The following is a 19,893-nucleotide window of genomic DNA, read 5'->3' as shown; positions in this document are numbered from 1 at the left end:
CTTGGAATGTTTTGGGTTGTGCACTCAGGGGCCTCTAAAGTTAACTTGAAAAATTAAAAAGATATTCAACAGAATGGATTGCAGTCATAGGATTAGATTTGCAATAATGGAAAACACATATCAGTTTCTCAATCTCACAATTATTATTTAGTCCCGGGTCTGACTCTTTTTGTGAGTGGGGTTGCTGGCTGGCAGGGATAAAGAAGGGCCACCTTGGTTTAATTATGGATACCTGCTTAAATGTAACTGGGTCAAAAAATGAGGGACCCCACAGGATACTTTTGATTCTTGCAAGACTGGTTCTCTTCAATTTTTTAAAAAAACCATTCTGTTTCCAGATAAGCAAAAAAAGCGCACACACCCGTTACTAAGTGTTCAATAAATCTCTCAACACAAAACAATAATTAACTGTAACTAAAAGAGAGTGTGCATATATATTCCTTTATTGCTAAGTGATGGTTCAGTGACTTTTTTTAAAAAAAAACAACAACCCTTAATAAATTTTATAACTCTGGGCTTCATCTAAATATTATTTTTAGCAACAGCTATTGCAGAGTGCTAGTAACAAACAACATCCAAAACTAGAACAGAATATAAGTAACAGACCAATTGACAACTGTTTCAATTGAAGTAAGAAACCCTTGCATTGCTCTACATACATTGCTATGTGGTGTGGTGGTACATCAGCTCCACATTTACCGGTAATTATGGTGAGCAATTACTGCAAACACAACTGGTTTGCATATGATATGTATACAACAATAAAGGTGGCTGGGATTAACAGATGTGGACATTTTAAAGAGAAGTTTGGTAGTCATTTGCGTAATTCAGCAATGTACTTATTCAGTTTCTCTTTGATTCTGCAAGCTTTACTATGTATAACATGCTTCTGCTGGTAAGTCCTACCCCTCTCACTATCACAGCCATGGAAACATTAGTAACATCTCAGGCACAAGGCCAACAGTTTTGACATTAGAAAAGGGTCCTGGAGGGAATTGAGAATGGGCACGTATTCCATTACTTCATCTCTTTGTGTGTACTCTTTCACAAACATTGAATCTTGATCTCATTGAAGGGATTCTGGAAATCTTCAGCCTTGCAGCTAACAGGAAGTGGAATACTGTACTATACAGCTGGAGCCAAACTAGGTCATGCTACAGATTGAGAGTGAAGTGTTGCTATCTGCTGGATGGTAACACATCAGGTTTAGATGCCAAAAGTGAATGAACCTTACCCATCTCTGTCCCCTGATCAATCCCTCTGAAAGTTATAAAAATGAGAAGTTCTATACGAATACAGAGAATCTGATACCACAGACTAAAATCCAACACTTTATAAAAAATGCACCCCATCTGCCTCCTTGGAAAAAAATATAAGTTACATGATCATATAATTTTTCCCCGTTAACTGGAATGAGACCAGTTTCCCAAACTTGGATCTCCTGCTGTTTGGGGACTACAATTCCCACCATCCCTGACCATTGGTCCTTCCAGCTAGGGATGATGGGATTTGTAGTCCAAAAACAGCTTAAGACACTCAAATTTGGGAAACCCTGAGTTAGACCTTGCTTCAGAAACAAATAGGTGTGTGTGTGTGTGTGTGTGTGTGTGTGTGTTTCAGTTTGAAGGTAACAGGTTCTATACTCTTTCCCTTATACTTACTGCATAGAATCATAGAGTTGGAAGAGACCACAAGGGCCATTGAGTCCAACCCCCTGCCAAGCAGGAAACACCATCAGAGCACTCCTGACATATGGTTGTCAAGCCTCTGCTTAAAGACCTCCAAAGAAGAAGACTCCACCACGCTCCTTGGCAGCAAATTCCACTGTCAAACAGCTCTTACTGTCAGGAAGTTCTTTCTAATGTTTAGGTGGAATCTTCTTTCTTGTAGTTTGGATCCATTGCTCCGTGTCCGCTTCTCTGGAGCAGCAGACAACAACCTTTCTCCCTCCTCTGTGTGACATCCTTTTATATATTTGAACATGGCTATCATATCACCCCTTAACCTCCTCTTCTCCAGGCTAAACATGCCCAGCTCCCTTAGCCGTTCCTCATAAGGCATCATTTCCAGGCCTTTGACCATTTTGGTTGCCCTCCTCTGGACACGTTCCAGTTTGTCAGTGTCCTTCTTGAACTGTGGTGCCCAGAACTGGACACAGTACTCAAGGTGAGGTCTGACCAGAGCAGAATACAGTGGCACTATTACTTCCCTTGATCTAGATGCTATACTCCTATTGATGCAGCCCAGAATTGCATTGGCTTTTTTAGCTGCCGCGTCACTCTGTTGGCTCATGTCAAGTTTGTGGTCAACCAAGACTCCTAGATCCTTTTCACTGCAGCATGCTTTTGTCTCACTGTGATATCAAGCATGCTAAAGGCATATTGAAGTAGTTACAATAAAATCATTTGAGGCTTCATATACAGATGCTTATCTAATGAAACTGTCAATGAGTCACAGCACACCAGGTAGTCCAAAATTAAAGCAGATAAGACAACACTGCTTGCCTGCATTTCCTCTACATCTTGCAACTCAAAACATTTAGAACTGCCAGCTATATATTAGGTAATTAATGCATGTCATATTTTTTGGAGCAGAAGTAAAGGGGGAGAGGAGAGGAAGTCAGGTATATTGTTCTTTTTGCGAGCCAACAATCTGTTGGAGAAATTAACAATTTTGCTTCAAGAACTGACCACCATGATTTTTGAAACAAAGGACGATCCCGTAAGGATATGGCTGGAAACCCTAGACATCTTGAGGCTCCTTTCTATAGCATATGTGCACTCAGGGCTTGGTCCTCCAGTCTAGGTTGAAGAGTGAGAACGTATAAGCTGTTGAATAACACCACCCATTTATGCAGATCTACACAGGACATTTTCATGGCTTATTTTAATGGTTTGTGCTTTGAGCAACACTGTGTTAACTGAAGTCAACATGCCAACAATTGCTAAATTCACAGGGCAACCCTGCATATGCCTACTCAGAAGTGAGTGCAATGCAACTTACTCCCAGGTAAATGGGATTACAGTTGCAGCCTCAACAACCATCCCAGAGAACCAAATGCAACCCCATTCTTCCATGCATATGTTATTTTACATTAAATATATGCATGTAATTAAGTTTACATGCCTCGATTTCTAACAGTTTCCTCAAACTTTTGTAAGTGAGGCATAGGGCTTTTGTTTTGGATTAAAGTTCAAGGCATGGTTCACTCTTGCACTCACAAATGTGTATTTCATCACCTCTCAAATGGAAAGGCACTGTTAGGACAGCCTAACAGAGATTGCCTCAAGAGTCATGCCCACTTTTTTGTTTGTTTACCCCTTCCGTCACAGTTCAGGGATAGGACATTGTTTCTTTGTAACAGTGGTTTTTGAGACATTCCCCACACTGAGAAGCCCAGTCTTGTATCACAAAATCCCGATGCATTCCTACTACCCACAACTTGGGATGTTATTTCCCAGATACAGGCACAGGGTATGATTACCTGCTATAAGGAGTGCAGAGTAGTGGTTAGAATAGTCGAAGCATCCAATATGTAGCTTAATATTTCAAGATGCTCCCTTTGCCTCCCTCAGTGGCACAACATTTGAGAACCACTGCACTACTAACATGCTATGAAAACTTATTCCCAAAGCCTTGTGGCACATTATTGCAAACTGACATTATAGAGGCTGCAGCACCACAGGAACACCAGTTCCACCAGTAGCATACACTGCTAAGCAGTACTTGCAATGCCTTTCTTCATATAGGGCACAGAGCTCTGCTTCACTTCACATCAGAAAAGGCTTTGAGTTTGGGAGGGGCTTTACTCTGGACTATTCTCAAGGCCAGATTGTTCTCAGGACCAACAGCATTTATATTTAAACTAAAAGGGAATGGTGCACTCCCAAGATAAGATCTGGCACCAGTGGTTTATAAGTGGTATTTCATTGTTCGTAACATAAAATATTGATGCAGACAACGGATCTTAGTGTGTAACAGAACATGCAACATACTTTATTTTAACAAATATTAGTGTTATTCCAGATGTTTTTCTATAATACTTTTAGAGGGCCCAAAAATCATGAGCTTCCCTTTTGTACTATATTAACAAATTTTATCACAGCTTCAAAAACCATTATGAATCACAGATAATCCTGATAATCCATTTAATACCAATGCTCATAAAACTTACAAAATGATCCATTATCCTTTATTAAATTTTGCATGATAGAAATAATTGATGTAAACCATAGCATACCACTCTCATAGAGGTGAGATTCAGCCGTAACAGTTTCAGTCCAATAAACCATGGCTTATTGGACTGAGAACAAGCGTTGTCCTGCACTCTCCCACATTTCGTTCCCTCATGCACTGTGATGCAATGCTTGGGGGAGGGGAGGTGTCTTAAACCAGTTTCCCACTGAATCTCTGACTGCAAACCAGGATATGGAATGAAGACTCATTGTTCTCAGTTCAATACTATGGTTTAATGGACCATGATCATTGTATCTGAACCAGGCCATAGCATTTGTTAACTGGAAAGAGTGGATTTCCCCTTGTATAAAAGAATAATTTTTCCTATGGACACGCAAGCATTGTGATTAACCTATAATACATGACACAGACATTTTCCTAAAGACTACTAGTGTTGATAATGATTGGTGATTGATGATTTATAAAACATTTTTTTCTGTCACAAAGCAGCTATACAGGGGATGGGAGATACTATATACCATTGTCAGTATTTCATATATATTACAAAATAAAATCACAAAATACAGGATTCTTTGTAGAATACGTAACACAGCTGTAAATGTTTCACATCAGTACTGTAGTAAGGCACCCACACTTTACAAGTAGCAAAATATATATTTTGAATCTGTGTAAACAAAGTTTACTCCAATTACTTCCACCCATTTAGAGTGGAAAAGACAAAAAAGTGATGTTTGTATAGACCAAAATTCAATCTTGGCAATCAAATGCTCTTAAAAGCTGGATAATACACATTCAAAATAAAGACATACAGAACAATCAAGAACATGACATTTGAGATGTCTGTGTTTGAATTAATTAACTTGGGAAATGCAAGGGAGTGAGTGTAGAAGTACTCACAAAATCTGAATCTATTTCATTGAAGGAAGAGTATTATGCAAAACATTCATTCTACTCCCCTCAATAATAATAAATAGAAAGACAGTTGTTCTGACACATTGCAACAAAGACATATTGTAGCCTTGATCTTGAAACATTCAATCAGTAGTTTTCATATTTCATTCCTTGTTGAATCTTTCAACTTCTACCTTGTCAGCTGTCCAACAACTTTTAAGAGTGTCTTATTTTCCTGCTTTAATTGCTCATTTTCATCTTCTATATCATCTAGGTCCTTTGAGAAGGAAACATAGCAAGGTGTACAGTTATTAATTCATCAAGTCATTTTCTTAATGGACTGGATTATAGCACATTACTATATAAGAGCAAAATGGCAGACAACAAAAGCTGATTGCTAAACACAAACAAAGCAAGTTTAAGATATATGGGCATTAACAGCTTTTAAATTTACATTGAGTAAAGTAAATATCCCATTACCACATAAATGTATTTTGCTATAAGCATGTACAATGTAATCTGAAATGCGGAAGTAAATCAAAATTTGCAAGATTAGTAAAATGTTTTGTGTTATATACACTGGAAAAAATTGAGCTCTCTTAACTCTGAAAAGAGAATGCCTTAATGGATGGTTGTGCTTGAAATGTGTGACCAACGTTACTTACTGAACTGCTCTTTCGTAATGGAAAAATCTTCACATATTAAAAATGGTTAGCATGCTGCTTCTGTTACTTTTATGCCTGAAATCACGACAAATTTCAAAGCCAAACTAGATGGGACCTCAGTCATTTGATGCCAGTGTCTGTTCCAAATTGGGACTCCCGTTGGGACTCCCGAATCAGGACCCCCATACCTGCTGTTCACCTTCAGACTACAACCTGATGCAGACACACCAGAGGCCCAAACTGATGCAGGTTTCTAGTAGAGAAAGGGTCAACGCCCTCCTACATCTTGCCCTAGTTAACCCCCCCATGTCTGCACAACTGCAAAGCATCTATTTCCCTCCTCACGATGTCCACTTATGCCCAGTATTTTTCTCATTAAAGACTGGATTTATTACAGATCAAGTAATGTTTGATTAAGGAGTACTTTCTGTCACATGCAATGTCCTAGATTCCCTGCACATGACCAAACACCATGGGTGAGATCCAATGTACTATTAGTGCAAGAAGTTTGAAAGCTGACATGAAGGCAGTGGTGCACAACATCTTTTTTGAGTTTGAGGCACAATTTGAATTTGGCTAAGAGCAAGATTCCTGCTAAGTGGAATGGAACTCCTAATGGTTATCACACCATGGGTGAGAAACGACGAGATTACCACCAGCAACACTGTGGAATGGTGCATACTCTCTCTTTGAGGTTTTTGCGTCTTGGGTAACTGGACAGCAGCAGCAAATAGTTATGCGTACAATGCTGTTGTGTTACTGAGTCCATACTTCTAGACATGGGAATTTTTTTTCTGTGCCAGAATAGTTATAACTATATTTTAACTACTTTACATTATTACCAGTAGTCCAAACATTTTTTCCAAATTAGCTGCTGGGCCCAAGGATGGAAACTTAAAAATGCTTCTCGAGCATTTTGCCAAGTGCCATATATATGAAACGATGGGAAAACAGATAAAGGGTAAAATTGGGAATCGTCGTGCAAGCCAGGAAGGGTGGGGGATCCTTCAGGCACTGGAGAGGAGATGGAATAAAAGCCTAGAAAAGCTTGTGTTCTTTGCCAGCAATACAAAGGAGATTTCTGCATTAAGTGACATCTGCTCCAACTGTTAGTTATGCACTACTGTACCTAATTTTCCAGGAAACACCTTGTCTGAAACCTGCCCCAGGTAAATCCTTGCCCCTATGTTTGCATTTTAGGAATGGCCTGCTAAAATTGTGTTAATGAGAGTTGCTAGAATTGTCATTGTTCAGGGTTCTGCCCCCTCCCAAAGATGATCTTCTGCCATCTGGCAAAGACATATTTATTTATACAGGCCTTTAGGTTATACACTGACAAATAAATATGCTGTAATTGGTTTTAACTGGTTGTTTTTATTGATGTTTTTCCTAAGTTTTACCCTGTATTTTATTGGTTTATTGTATTCTGGCAGCTTTGAATTTTATTTTTAAAAATGTTTTTAACTCTTGAATTGTTCTCGTTTCAATGTTTGTAGTGCTGGGCTTCTTTAAGAGGAAGGGCAGAAGAAAAATCTAATAAGTAATAAGAACAAATATGTAGAAACGTAATCTGAGTGGGTCTGGGGAGGTGGTTGAATCTTACCTCTAATGCACATGCACATAACCACACATGAACATCAAGGTGTCATGGTGTATGAAGGCTATCATTCCACATGCTGGTGAAGCTTATTAGGCCATGAGTGTGGCACAAACAAGATTGTGCCACACTCATAGTCTAAATTGAAGTGTTCTTCTTGCCATGCAATTATATGCCACATGGTGGCCCTGCCCATACTGTTGTATACCCTACCCACTCCCAAGCTGTGGGCATGTCTGCAGGGAAGAAGCCTGCCAAATGCACGCTCACTGTACAATCTGGATTCCAGCTCAGAACAGGTGGTGCCCATTCAACAGGCTTCACCTTTGCAGACATGCCCCAAAATGTGGTGGTGAATTGGCAGGTGCCCCAGAGGCAAGGACAGGAGACACAGCCCTCTCCCCCCGACGATGTTAATTGTGTGTGTGTGTTATTTTTACCCCACCCATCTGGCTGGGTTCTTTAAAGAACAAATTTAAAACAAGCACCTCAACAAGGCTGTTGAAGAGTGAATGGGCACATCAGATAAAATAGTGGGTTTGGTATGAGAGGGATGTGGGTGGTGCTGTGGGTTAAACCACTGTGACACTTGGGCTTGCCGATCGAAAGGTTGGCAGTTTGAATCCCCACAATGGGGTGAGCTCCTATTGTTCGGTCCCAGCTCCTGCCAACCTAGCAGTTTGAAAGCACGCAGTGCAAGTAGATAAATAGGTATCACTCTGGAGGGAAGGTAAACGGCGTTTCTGTACGCTGCTCTGCTTTCGCCAGAAAAACTGTCTGCAGAAGCGGACAAACGCCGGCTCCCTCGGCCTGTAAAGTGAGATGAGCACTGCAACCCCAGAGTTGTTCACAACTGGACTTAATTGTCAGGGGTCCCTTTACCTTGGTATGAGAATATGGTTGTTATAAGCATGTTCCTGTTTCCTCCTGTAAATTGTTGGAACATATGGAACTGGGCATTCAGCTGAAGAGTTCTTAGAAGTGTTCACATCATTTTTGTAAACTGCTTTGAAGCTTCTTTTTTTACACTCAAGTGGTGTATAAAATTTAATAAAATAAAATAACTCTACCCAACACAGCTGCATGTCCCATCAACTGTAGCAGTACCCTAAAAAACATCAGCTATGCACATTTCTCCCTTCCATCCATACAATGGGCATCTGGATAACTTCCAGTATCTCAAGAGAGGAAAAGGTGGGGAGAAGTGAGATTTAAAGGTTAGTGGCTCATAAGAAATGAGCAAAAGCTAATTGAAAGCAAGTAAAGAATGACGTGAAGTCAAATTTCAAGAACAAAGCAGTCATGTCAGGACAGCACTTTGAGGTCAGCAGCTAACTTCATCTGGGGTCGGGAACATGTGGCCTTCCAGATGTTAGGCTCCAATTCCCATCAGCCCCAGCCAAAATACCCAGTGGCCAAGGATGAAGAGGGATGACGTCCAACTACAATTGGAGGGCCACATGTTTCTCATTCCTGGGTTAAAGCATCCACTATGGTTAAAAAAAATAAAATCCATTTCAGAAGTCATATGTATTATTTTTGTAATTTTCATTACAATAGACTCAGGTTTGCTTTTGTCTTGGCTAATTTGGATCAAGAGAACTGGAGCAGGGATTTTAAGCCATCTTGTCAAATCCTGATGCAGGAAATCCATAATCAAACACATAATATCCAGACAGGTGGCACAGATACAGCGCACAAGAAGCTCACGTAAGGACATAATTGTGTGTGTATATATATAAAATACTTTCTTTCTCACACACATACATACGCTTACTTTGTGGAATGTTTATGCAGCAGAAATAACATTCCAAAAATGACTTAAAGAATGAGCTACTTGGACATGGTCCAACCACAACAACTGTCTGCAACTTAAATACTCAAGGCACGTCAAAAGGAAGGAGTCAGTCATATATGGGATTTATTTCCTATTTAATTAAGATTCCTTTTGAAAATTACATACCTAATTTAAGAATTAAATGTTTATTGTTCAAGGGAACAAGAGCACCACACACATTCCAGAGTCAAATGACAAAGTGTCCGTCAACTAGTGCTATGGTTCTCAACCAATTAGGATGGGGTAGCTTATCTTTTTGGCCCAAGGGCTACACTGAGGGTTGGCCACTCCTGCAAGGGCTGCTTGCCAGTGTGCATGTGTACATGTCTTGCATGTGAACACATACACTTGAAAATACATGGAGCATATACACACACTTAGCAGGGAAGCAGGAACAGCCAGCACACACACACACACACACACACACACACACACACACACACACACACTGCTGCCCCCCTACCATCTCTTTCTACCCAGAGCTGCCCTGGGGAATAAAAACATGGTGTTGCTCAGCTCAGTGCTGGCTTCCTTTGGCTCAAACTGGAGATTGCACATAGTGGTGCTTTTTTGGGAGAGGGGCAACTTTCTTAAGAAAAGGAACTTTGGTTTCTGTTGAGAATGTTCTTGACAGATTGCCTCTTTTTACAATATAGTAAGCCTGCAACTTACACACTTTTAAGTTGTGTGCATTAAGCTTGATGCACTTGGCTAAATAAATAAACAAGCAAAATTTAAAAAGGGGTGGAAGAGGCGCAGGTGTCAGGAAGAAAGACTTTGGCAAGGTCACCCACCACTGAACTCAATGTGTTTTGACACTGTGCAATTTTGCTTTAGGTGCAATCCGCAGAAAGTACCCCCTGGTAAACTGCAAGATTACTGTACATCAGCAAGAAGCCCTTCACCTAAAACTAGCCGGAAGGTCACCTGAATGCAGAAGCATAAACCATCAATAGGAACAAGCAGGTTGGGGATGAAAAGATGCCAGGTAACTCAAAGAGACACACTGGGAACTGCCTGGTTGACAAAAATGAGAGCCACATAATGTGGGACACAAAATACACCACCTGAGCTCAGGAGGAGGGACAGGATAAAAATGTAAAAATAAACCAATAACCAGAAAGTGGTATTACTTACAGGAGTAAGTCCCAGACTGGAAGATGTGTGCACTGTCCCCAAAATTCTGGGGAATTTCTCATACAGTAGTACCTTGGTTTCAGAACAGCTTAGTTTAGGAACAACTTGGATTAGGAACGCTGCAAACCCAGAAGTAGGTGTTTTGGTTTGTGAACTTTGCCTTGGAAGCAGAACATGTTCCGCTTCCTATTGTGTTCCATTTATAAATTGAGTCCCTCGCTGCTATGGGAAAGCACGCCTTGGTTTAAGAATGCTTTGGTTTAAGAATGGACTTCCGGAATGGATTAAGTTCGTAAACCAAGGTACTGTATTCCACAGCAAACAAGCACTTACCCTGTTTAATAAATCAATTTCCTCCTTCAGTTTCCCAATTAACTCCTCTTTGTCTTGTGTTATCCTCACAAGCCTGATGTTTTCTTGTCTCTCCTTTGCTAACTCCTTCAAAAAATAAAATAGATAATATTTATTTTAAGAACAATGCAAAGAATAGACATACAAAGTAAATGTAATCAAGTTTAAGATTCAATGGAATTTAGGAGTTCAGCTCTAGACCCAAAATATGCTGCATGTAATAACACACCAATATAGACATACTATAGGCTTTACTTTTATTATCCAGAGTGGGCTGATTTAAATCAAGATGATGAAAATAATTAATTTCAATCAAGTTTCTAACTTTCCATTTCATTACTTCCTGCAAAAGCATGCAATTGGTTGCCATAAGCATTAATGCACAGCTGTCTGTAGCCTCATAAGGCCTTTATATTATATATGGAATATAATTAATAACTGCTGGTCACATCTTTTGCACTATGTAATTTACATTTGTTTACAGGAGAAATTGTGAAATAAAGAATTTCTCTTTTATTTGGCTCTTCCTGTGGATACTAATTGAGATAACATATTATAAAAAAATTCAACAATGTATAGCATGCTTTTCAAACAAAAGATGTACACAAATTCATTAGAATTCAATTTTCAAAAATGGATAAAAAGACAGACATTAAATTACATTTTAAACAGTACAAAATATGAATGAGCCCAAGGGAGGTTAACAATACCCAGTACATGGCCAAATCATAATGGCTTCCACCTCTCCCCATATGAATCAACATGGACCCTACTGTTGCAAGCTCCTATGACCATCAACTGAGGCCCTTCTTCATGTGCTCCCTTCACAAGAGGTCCAGAGGGTGGCAACACAAGAACAGGCCTTTTCTGCGGTGGTTTCCCACTTGTGGCTGTTACCTCTATAACCAGGTCTTTGGCCTTTAACTATCTGTGCCCTTTTAGAAATGGGTGAGATGTTTTCAATGTCCCCACCACCACCCTGGTATTAATGTATCTATGTGGGAGGGTGGGATAGTTTGTTTGTTTGCCTTGACCAAGATAAAAAGCAACTAACAAATTTAATAAATAACAAAAACAACAAAAATAATGTGCCTATGCAATTTCATTGCGAGTCCATAATTTGCACAACAATAAATACATGATGTCTCGTGTCATATTTATGCCTCTTCTTAAAAAATAAATAATTCCCCCCAATTCATTGTTTTATGTAGAAAATTATGCAGAGTGTGTGTGTTTGAGACAGAGGATCATAGTCAATATTCTGAAATTTTAAAAATCCAATTTCATTTTTTGGAAAAAGGGTCATTTGATTTTTATCCATTTTGTTTTCAAAAGTACTTTATTGGGAAAGAATATACATGTTCTTTAAAATCTGAGACAAATAGTCAGTTCACTAAGCTCAACAATACTGGTGTCAGATGCACTAAGTCTCATGTGAACTGGCCAGTTTTATTCATACATAATATATGCCTTTATAATAATCAGGTTTGATTCTTGCAATGTATGATACATAAAGGTGCCTGGAAAGACTGTTTAGAAAATCCAACTGACCAGATTCAAGTGCTGATTTTGAAGGAAATTATCTGCTTCAATATGAACCTACACAATTGTTAAGATCTTAGTTGGACGTCAATATCTAGGTGTTTCTACTTTCTGAAGTAGCTTCTATTCGGTGGCAACCACAGCAAGGTCTTCGCAGTGTTGGTGACTTGCTTTACAGAACTCCCTGCCCACACCCACTGACTGATTACACATTTACCTTTTCGAGATCTTCAACCTTCTTTTCCAAAGAATTATTTGGTAAAATGTTTCCAGAAGAATTTGCATCCCTGCTATATCTGTTATATCCTGTTCTGTCTGCTGCTCGTGAATATCTACTAGAAACATCATCTGGTGTGTTTGTTGTGCTGTGAAAAAAACAACAACTTGTAAATATATTTGGTCCATGACCACAATAATGTTTCTTCAGTAGTGTTTAATATTGACAACAAATTATAAAACATATTTTTTTATTTCTGTAGTGAGCTTGTTATTGCTGCAAACCACATATAAAACTGCACATGTATCAGAAATCATGCCTTACAGCTTTAATCCTATACGTGAACTACTCAGAAATACCACTGAATTTCATGGGGCTACTTCTCCGGTATGTGTGAACAAAACTGCAGTCTTGCTCTGCTTATTTGTTAAGGCTATCCTTCTTTGCCAGTGAAGTAATTCACAGAAGCTAACTGCAAGAGAAGTTCCTGGCAGAGCGCACACAAACAATCTGATGAGGAATGAAAAATGGTAATACTCTTTCTGAAACAGTCACAAGTATAGATAATGAAGAGATTCCAAATAAAAAAGCAGAAATATAGAAGATGCCTTAGACCAAGTCAGACTGTTTGTCCATCAAGTTCAGAACTGTCTGCTCTGACTTTAAGCAACTTTCCGGGGTCTCAGGCAGAGGCTTTCTCACCCATTACCTGCCACTGGATCCTTTTTAACTAGACATATCAGAAATTGAACCTTCCACCTGGAAAACATGTCCTATTATGCTGAACTTTGGTCCCTCTTATCAAGTTCTGAGGGTTCTCCTGGCCTTCCCAAACGGATTTGGGGAGGGCATGTGGGGTGAATTCCATTGTGCTAGGGGGACTTGTTTTTAGCACAGTTTAGTTAAATACAGCCATAAAAATAAACCTTATAAGATTATAGTATTGTTTCACTCATACTTTTATCTAATATTTATCAATAAAATAGTCCTGTATAAAATAGAACTGTATAATGGGTGATCAACTTTCTCAGAGTTTACTCCTACTACCAGAGTTTACTTCTACTTACTCTTAGTTATGCCACTGTACCAAAATCCCATAAACTCCACACAACCTAGGCTTCTCTTGCTCACTAAAATGATTAGAAATGTCCTTTTGTTTTTGCAGACATTTTCTACCATACTTTGAAACTTGCCTACCTAAGATTCACCTCTCATGACATTCACCAGACACAGGCTACTTGCAAGTGTCTCCAAATGGCAGCTACACTGTATGACAAGACCCTAATGTGCAACAGCCCACTGAGCAGATGTATGCTCATGACATGGTTCATAATCACTAATTGCATTTTAAATTGAACATAAGAGCAACAAATTACAGAGCAATTTTTTTGGTACTACATGAGTGTACAATTTGTTCCTATCTCTTCCCTCTTTTACTGTTGCCAAGTCTTAGCTTATTAGCCAAAAATGGAAGTGGGTGAAGCACAGAAAACTGTGTTTCTGCCAGTACCTATCATTCCACTGAGTTTGTGTAGACTGACATAAAGCACCTTTCAGACCTAGCAGCTCTCATTAACGTCACTGTGCAGAAGCCTCTCTCTTTCTCTCTCTCTCTCTCTCTCTCATTCAAACTCACACATGCTCAGCCAAACTTAGGGGTTGGACAGAACAAATGTTTCTCTGCATTTAGCTATAAATACAAACATTTTTACAAAGTATGGCTGACCTACAAAGGATGACCCACCTTATTCCTGTGTTCCTTTGCTTTTAATTTATTTTAATCTCTGAACTTTAAATTGTTTTAACCATGCTCAGGATCTACTGGTGAAGGGCAGGTTATAAAAGAAAGAAAAAGAAGACAGATTTTTTAATATAAAAAGTATGCCTATTTTATATTCTCGAACGGATCATTGGAAAAGGAAGAATCACATAAGTAATGCAATGCTATATTATTTAATCAATTGCTGCAAAACTGATTTGGGCAATGAGATTATTGGATCAGTAATTTTGAAAGTGTTTTTTTTGGGGGGGGGGAGTATAAAAGGCATGAAATATATTTACCGTATTTCTCGCCCTATAGGACGCACTTTGCCCCCTCCAAAAATGAAGGGGAAATCTGTGTGCGTCCTATGGGGCGAATACAGGCTTTCGCTGAAGCTTGGAGAGCGAGAGGGGTCGGTGCGCACCGACCCCTCTCGCTCTCCAGGCTTCAGGAAGCTACCAGCAAGCCTGGGGAGCCCACGGGAGTTCCCGCAGGGCTTCCTAGGCTACGGATAGCAGCCTGCCGCCCGGCGCGCCCTGAAGCAGAGCGCCCGCAGGGCTCCCCACGCTGCGGATAGCAGCCTGTCGCCCGGCGCCCTGAAGCAGAGCGCCCCGTGCGTCGGGCAGACATCGGGGAGGCGCAGTGCCGCCATCCCGCTGTTCCCCGACCTGGTTTTGGGGGGGAAATGAAGGGGGAAAAAATTCCCTTTATTTCCCTCCCAAAAAACTAGGTGCGTCCTATGGGACGGAGCATCCTATGGGACGAAAAATACGGTAATTTATGCCGCATTTGTAGTACACCTTGGTCTCTTAAAGCTCAAGCAGTAAATGTTGTTCTCTAAGATATGTTCTCCCCTATCTTGTTCAGCTATGACTTCTTTCATCCTTGGCCATTAACTAAACTGGCTACGGGTGATAGAAGCTGTAGTCGAACAACATCTGAGGACATATGCTTGAAGACTGCTGCCCTAAGATGATGTTTCCCTTACTCCTGATAGCTGGAGCGTATTATTTTTTCTGAAGCACTGGATCCATGATTTTTACTATTTCACTATTACTGAAATTGGATGGTCTATTTTTACTCAGACTTCTTAGAAAAAGTGTGTGTGTGTCTACATGCATGCATTATATGTTTCTATTGGGGGCAGGGGTAAAACATTACCTAGGAAAGAAGCAACCAGTTTATATTTTGGTTAGGTGGGTTGTTAATAAAGCTTAGGGGGCATCTGTAAGTGAAGAAATGCTGACCATCAAGAGTTTATATCACTGACCAGGATGAACAGTAGATCATTAGAGTGGCTCAACTGGGAGCTATAGACCAACATTGGTGTCTGCCATTTTCTCTCCTACAGTAGGAAATGCTTGCATTCCTAAAACTCAATAGGATCAGGGCTAGGCTACATAATTTCAGTATTCCCAAATTGTAGTCAGTGCAAATTAATCTGAACAAACATTCACTAAAGCTGTGCATGTCATGTTCCTCAGGTTCTAAAATTCAGATTTGTCGTTTCAGGAAGCACATTTCCACCAGCTATTTTGAAGGTGGATGTCTGCTGGGCTACAGATGACCATTCCTGCCTCCCTCTGCCCACCATCACTGGGAAGCAAACCACCAGGTAGTTGGTGCACCACTGAACAACATGTCCAGTTAAAAGATTAATGCTGGACTTCCCAGGACTTTTTAACAAGATCTGGTAGACAGCACAATTAATCAGAGTGGAGGAACCCAGTCAGATGGGCGGGGTATAAATAATAAAATTATTATTATTAATCAAACACACACCATGTGTTTTTTGCAGGTGGGGTGAGGAGTCTTACATGACCTTCAGGTATGTGAGTAGGGTGCTTGGTATTTTTTACCTGAAATCACATGTGTGTATTAAACAGAAAAGTATTTTACACTGAAAAGGAAATCTAGGGACAATTAGTTAACTTGGCACAATAAACTTGGTTCCATGGATGTAACAATCCAGGGAGTGCAGTATAAAAGATTCTTTCAAGCCTTGATGACACAATTGTAAGGAATTTTGTAGTTTAATTCTATTACCATATTTGGCACTGCTTGATCTAGCGTGACTTTTTAAAAAAATCTATCTAAAAACAGGATGTGGATGTTGCAACACAAACATAATGTTTGTAATTTTAACCCCTAAAACTTGTGTCATTCATACTGTGGAAAAGAATCTAAGAACTGTTATACAGTGTGTACTTCACACAGCCGAAGTATTCAAACACACAGTGTATCTTGCTCTTTCTCCTTGTATACCCTCCAACATTCCTCAGAAAATTGGGACATTCTATTCACCATTAGTACATTGTCCCTAGAATGGGTGGTAAGTAGATTAGAGTAAAGTGAGAGGGGAAGAGTATTTTAAAGGGATCTTTCCATTTTTTTATTGTTTAAGGAAAGAATACTTGCCTATGTGTGCAACACACACACAAACAGCAAATCACAAAGGTAAACTCTGGTTGACTCTCCCTATAAAATTTCTTTATTTGGTCAAGAAAAAGCAAACATGTTCAACTTTCACACACACAAAATGGACAAGGCAAAGCTCAAGAGGTCCTGGCATTAGATAAGAACCTGCCAGCATTTCAACAAGAAAGGAAAAAGTGCAACACTTGTGCTTCAGCTAATTATTGAAAGAAACACTTCAGTTGTATGTACGCTACTGCTAGCCTAGTAGGACAGTTAGGAGTATACAGACAAAATAAATAGTAAATTCAATACAAACTTGCAAAGCTGAAAACAAGGCTGGTAACTTGATACTACTACTACTACTACTAATCAATATCTGTGCATTCTCAAGACACAGGCTAGATCTTCCCCAATAACATGGGTAGGCTTGCTACCTGCATCAAGACCCAGGACCCTGCATTTATTAAGGGGTATGAGGCAACCAATGGCCACTGGCTGGCCATTGACATTCTTCCTGTTGCTAATAATAGAAAGACCACTGTCTTATGAAATATTATGGGATTTCTATTGCTTTCTATTGAAAGCAAGGACAAGACTGGATCTGCTGTTAGTGACTGATCTATGATTTGAAAGATAATGGTAAAAACCTTTATACAAAAGCTATATAAAACTTCAAGAGTTGGAAATGTAGGCAATATGTAGTCAATAGAACAATCCAGAGAACCCTTAAACCATTTAAGGAATTTTTAAAATGTATATTTCCAATTTCTGATTAGAACATAAACAAGGGTAATCCATTTATTAGCTATAAATTTACCAACTTATTAGTATCAGGCTGGGGTTCATCTGCACAAGTGGCCTGGTTAGATACCTGCATATAGATAAGCTTTTTGTAGGAGCATTCCATGAGTTGAGTTTCAGTCATGGGATCTCAGAATTCAAGCCATCATGTCTATGAGAAAGGATTCACTAGAGGAAAAGCTAGCATGCTATGGCTGGCAGCCGGGAAGCAGGCTGCAGGTTCAGTGCGATCAGTCAGGGCTTCTTGCAGGAGGTCTGTAGCAGTTTAATTTGCATTGAGAGACAAGCTGTTCAGACTGTGGGACCAGGCCAGAGTATAGGTCTGCATGGAATTTTATTGGCAGGTCAGATAACCTGATCCTACTGAGTAAAAGGCTGCAATACACTCAGCAGGACATCAATGCAACAAGTGAAGTCAGCAGTTCTTTTTTTACCTGCAATCTGTCCTGGACATGCAGGAATGAAAGTGTATTGCAGACAAAATTCCAGTTTTAGTCACTGGGAGGCAGAAAGGGCACTTAAGGTTTTGGCTAACCATATTTAGCTAATATTTTAGTTTTGGAAAAACTGATTTAGTTTTTCTGTCCACACACTTGTTTGTGGACTCAAATAATGATTTTTCTGGTGGATTTTTTTCTGTTTGGAATTGGCATCATTAAAATTCAAGGCTATATAGTTATTTAAATAAGAATGCAATTATTGCATTTATTCCTAGAAAAAAGTTAACAAGGAGAGAAAGAACATGCATAACAAGAAATTCTAATCTGATTTACTGTAAATTGAGCCAGCCAATCCTGTCTGATCCATGGTAAATCCTTCAGTTATTTTAAACCCTGATAGGTAATTTCTCCTTTGGCCTTTCCTATGAAGCTGCTCCTTTGGCCTTTCCTATGTACATATGCTCAAATAGCTCTATTTTTCACATACAGCCAAGATCTCAGGGATGAGATATAATGATGGTATACTTTATGTGGGGCATTCATTGCCTGCCACTTTGACTGTGGAAATTGGTCAATTGCCTTGAGATAAAGGCATTTGAACTTATGTCATCTACCCCCTCTCAATTTACCGTAATTCTTGACCAAGAGGAATTCCAAGAACTGCAGGAGACCTAGGAGTGGGCAATTACCAGCAACCAGGGTGCAAGTTCAGACTGTTTCCCCCCACCCCCTCTTGATCTAAGTGTGTAGTATTACACAGCAGTTTGGCACACAGGGGGAAAGTCTTTGGATTGTTCAAAGCTACACATCAAACCTCAGCATCTGAATTAAAAAGCTTTACTGAGACCTGGTATGGAGATATAAGGGATTGTGGGGAGGCAGATTGGTAGCATAAAGAAGCAGTTTGCTCTCTGTGTAAGCTAAGCTAAACAATCTTAAAGTGGAGTCTCACAAGTGAGGAGTAAGAATCACCCCTCACATTGGGTAATTACAAATTTTCACAAGGATTTATTCCACTCCCTAAAGAGGAAGGCTAAGGGTGGGAAGCAAATCCTCCAATCAGGTCTGGACATATGGATATCCAGCCAGAGTTTTGACACTCGGGACATGACTGTCCAACACATACATGCAGAGAAAAGGTTTGACTGGTACCTTACATTCAACCAGGAAGATGAAAGTGAAATATGAGAACTGGGAGAGATTTCTAATCAGCTCCTGGGAGACAGAACCATCTAGGAGGAACCTATATACATGGAGGGTGCTTGGTGACAGGTAAACTGCTATGTGGTGGGGAAACTAGGCCATCGTGCACGTACTATGATTTTAAAAAATGTTATTAATAGTAGTAGTAATACAGGGTGATTCATAATGAAGTATAGTTTCCATTTACTATCACCCTGTATTATGAACATACTTTTAACAAACATACTTTTTGTAAACGACTTTACCAATCAAGTGGTGTATAAATTTTAAGAAATAAATAATAAAATAAAAAGAGAAACAAATGAACATTCTATTATATTGGTCTATGACCACTCCAAAAATTAATGCTAAAACCAAAGTACAATAAAGATGTACTTTAACTAGGGGGAAGTATTATATTATAAATACTATCTGCATTTATGTAAGGGTTAACCCCCAAAGCAGATTGTGACACAGAAATTTTTTCTTTTTTTTCTTTTACAGACACAGCTTTTTATTCAGTGCTTTTCTATGCACTGGTTTTTACTTTTTAAAAAGCATGCGGGGAGGGGAGGGGTACAGAAATACTGGGAGTTTTATTTAATCCATTCTACCGTGGATCCGTTAACAAAACTAAATTGCCCCCTGAAGCTGCAAAGGAAATAAATGACAACTTTTCTGATGTGGGTGGGGATGTGAGGAAGACTTTAGACCAAGAACAGGGCTGATAGAGAAGTGAGTTAAAAAATATTCCCTCCCCCAGCACTTCAATATAATTCCCACATTCCCTGTGGCTGCTGTTAAGTGAAAACAACACCAGAATAAGATGGATGGTCCACACAATATGTAGTTTGTT

General features: G+C 39.5%; 1 protein-coding gene and 1 long non-coding RNA gene across 3 annotated transcripts in view; one reads left to right on the top strand and one right to left on the bottom strand.

Moving 5' to 3' along the window:
* Positions 1 to 3,967: 3,967 nt before the first annotated feature.
* PAWR (pro-apoptotic WT1 regulator) overlaps positions 3,968 to 19,893 on the bottom strand; it is a 67,111-nt gene continuing 51,185 nt past the window's right edge. Inside the window, exons 4-6 of the mRNA XM_081878594.1 lie at positions 12,435 to 12,582; positions 10,658 to 10,762; positions 3,968 to 5,365 (exon numbers count right to left, since the gene is read on the bottom strand). Of these exons, the coding sequence (XP_081734720.1) occupies positions 5,279 to 5,365; positions 10,658 to 10,762; positions 12,435 to 12,582 (340 nt within the window). The 3' untranslated portion in view covers positions 3,968 to 5,278. The remainder of the gene's footprint in view (positions 5,366 to 10,657; positions 10,763 to 12,434; positions 12,583 to 19,893) is intronic.
* Positions 8,902 to 19,893, top strand: part of LOC309351199 — a 37,361-nt gene continuing 26,369 nt past the window's right edge. For both annotated transcript variants that reach the window (XR_014160744.1, XR_014160745.1), the window contains exon 1: positions 8,902 to 10,175. This is a non-coding gene — a long non-coding RNA (uncharacterized lncRNA). The remainder of the gene's footprint in view (positions 10,176 to 19,893) is intronic.

This window comes from Podarcis erhardii, assembly GCF_964252035.2.
Source record: "Podarcis erhardii genome assembly, chromosome: 10".
Lineage (NCBI taxonomy): Eukaryota > Metazoa > Chordata > Lepidosauria > Squamata > Lacertidae > Podarcis > Podarcis erhardii.
Note: the sequence above shows the minus strand (reverse complement) of the source record. Positions and strands in the feature narration are given on the sequence as shown.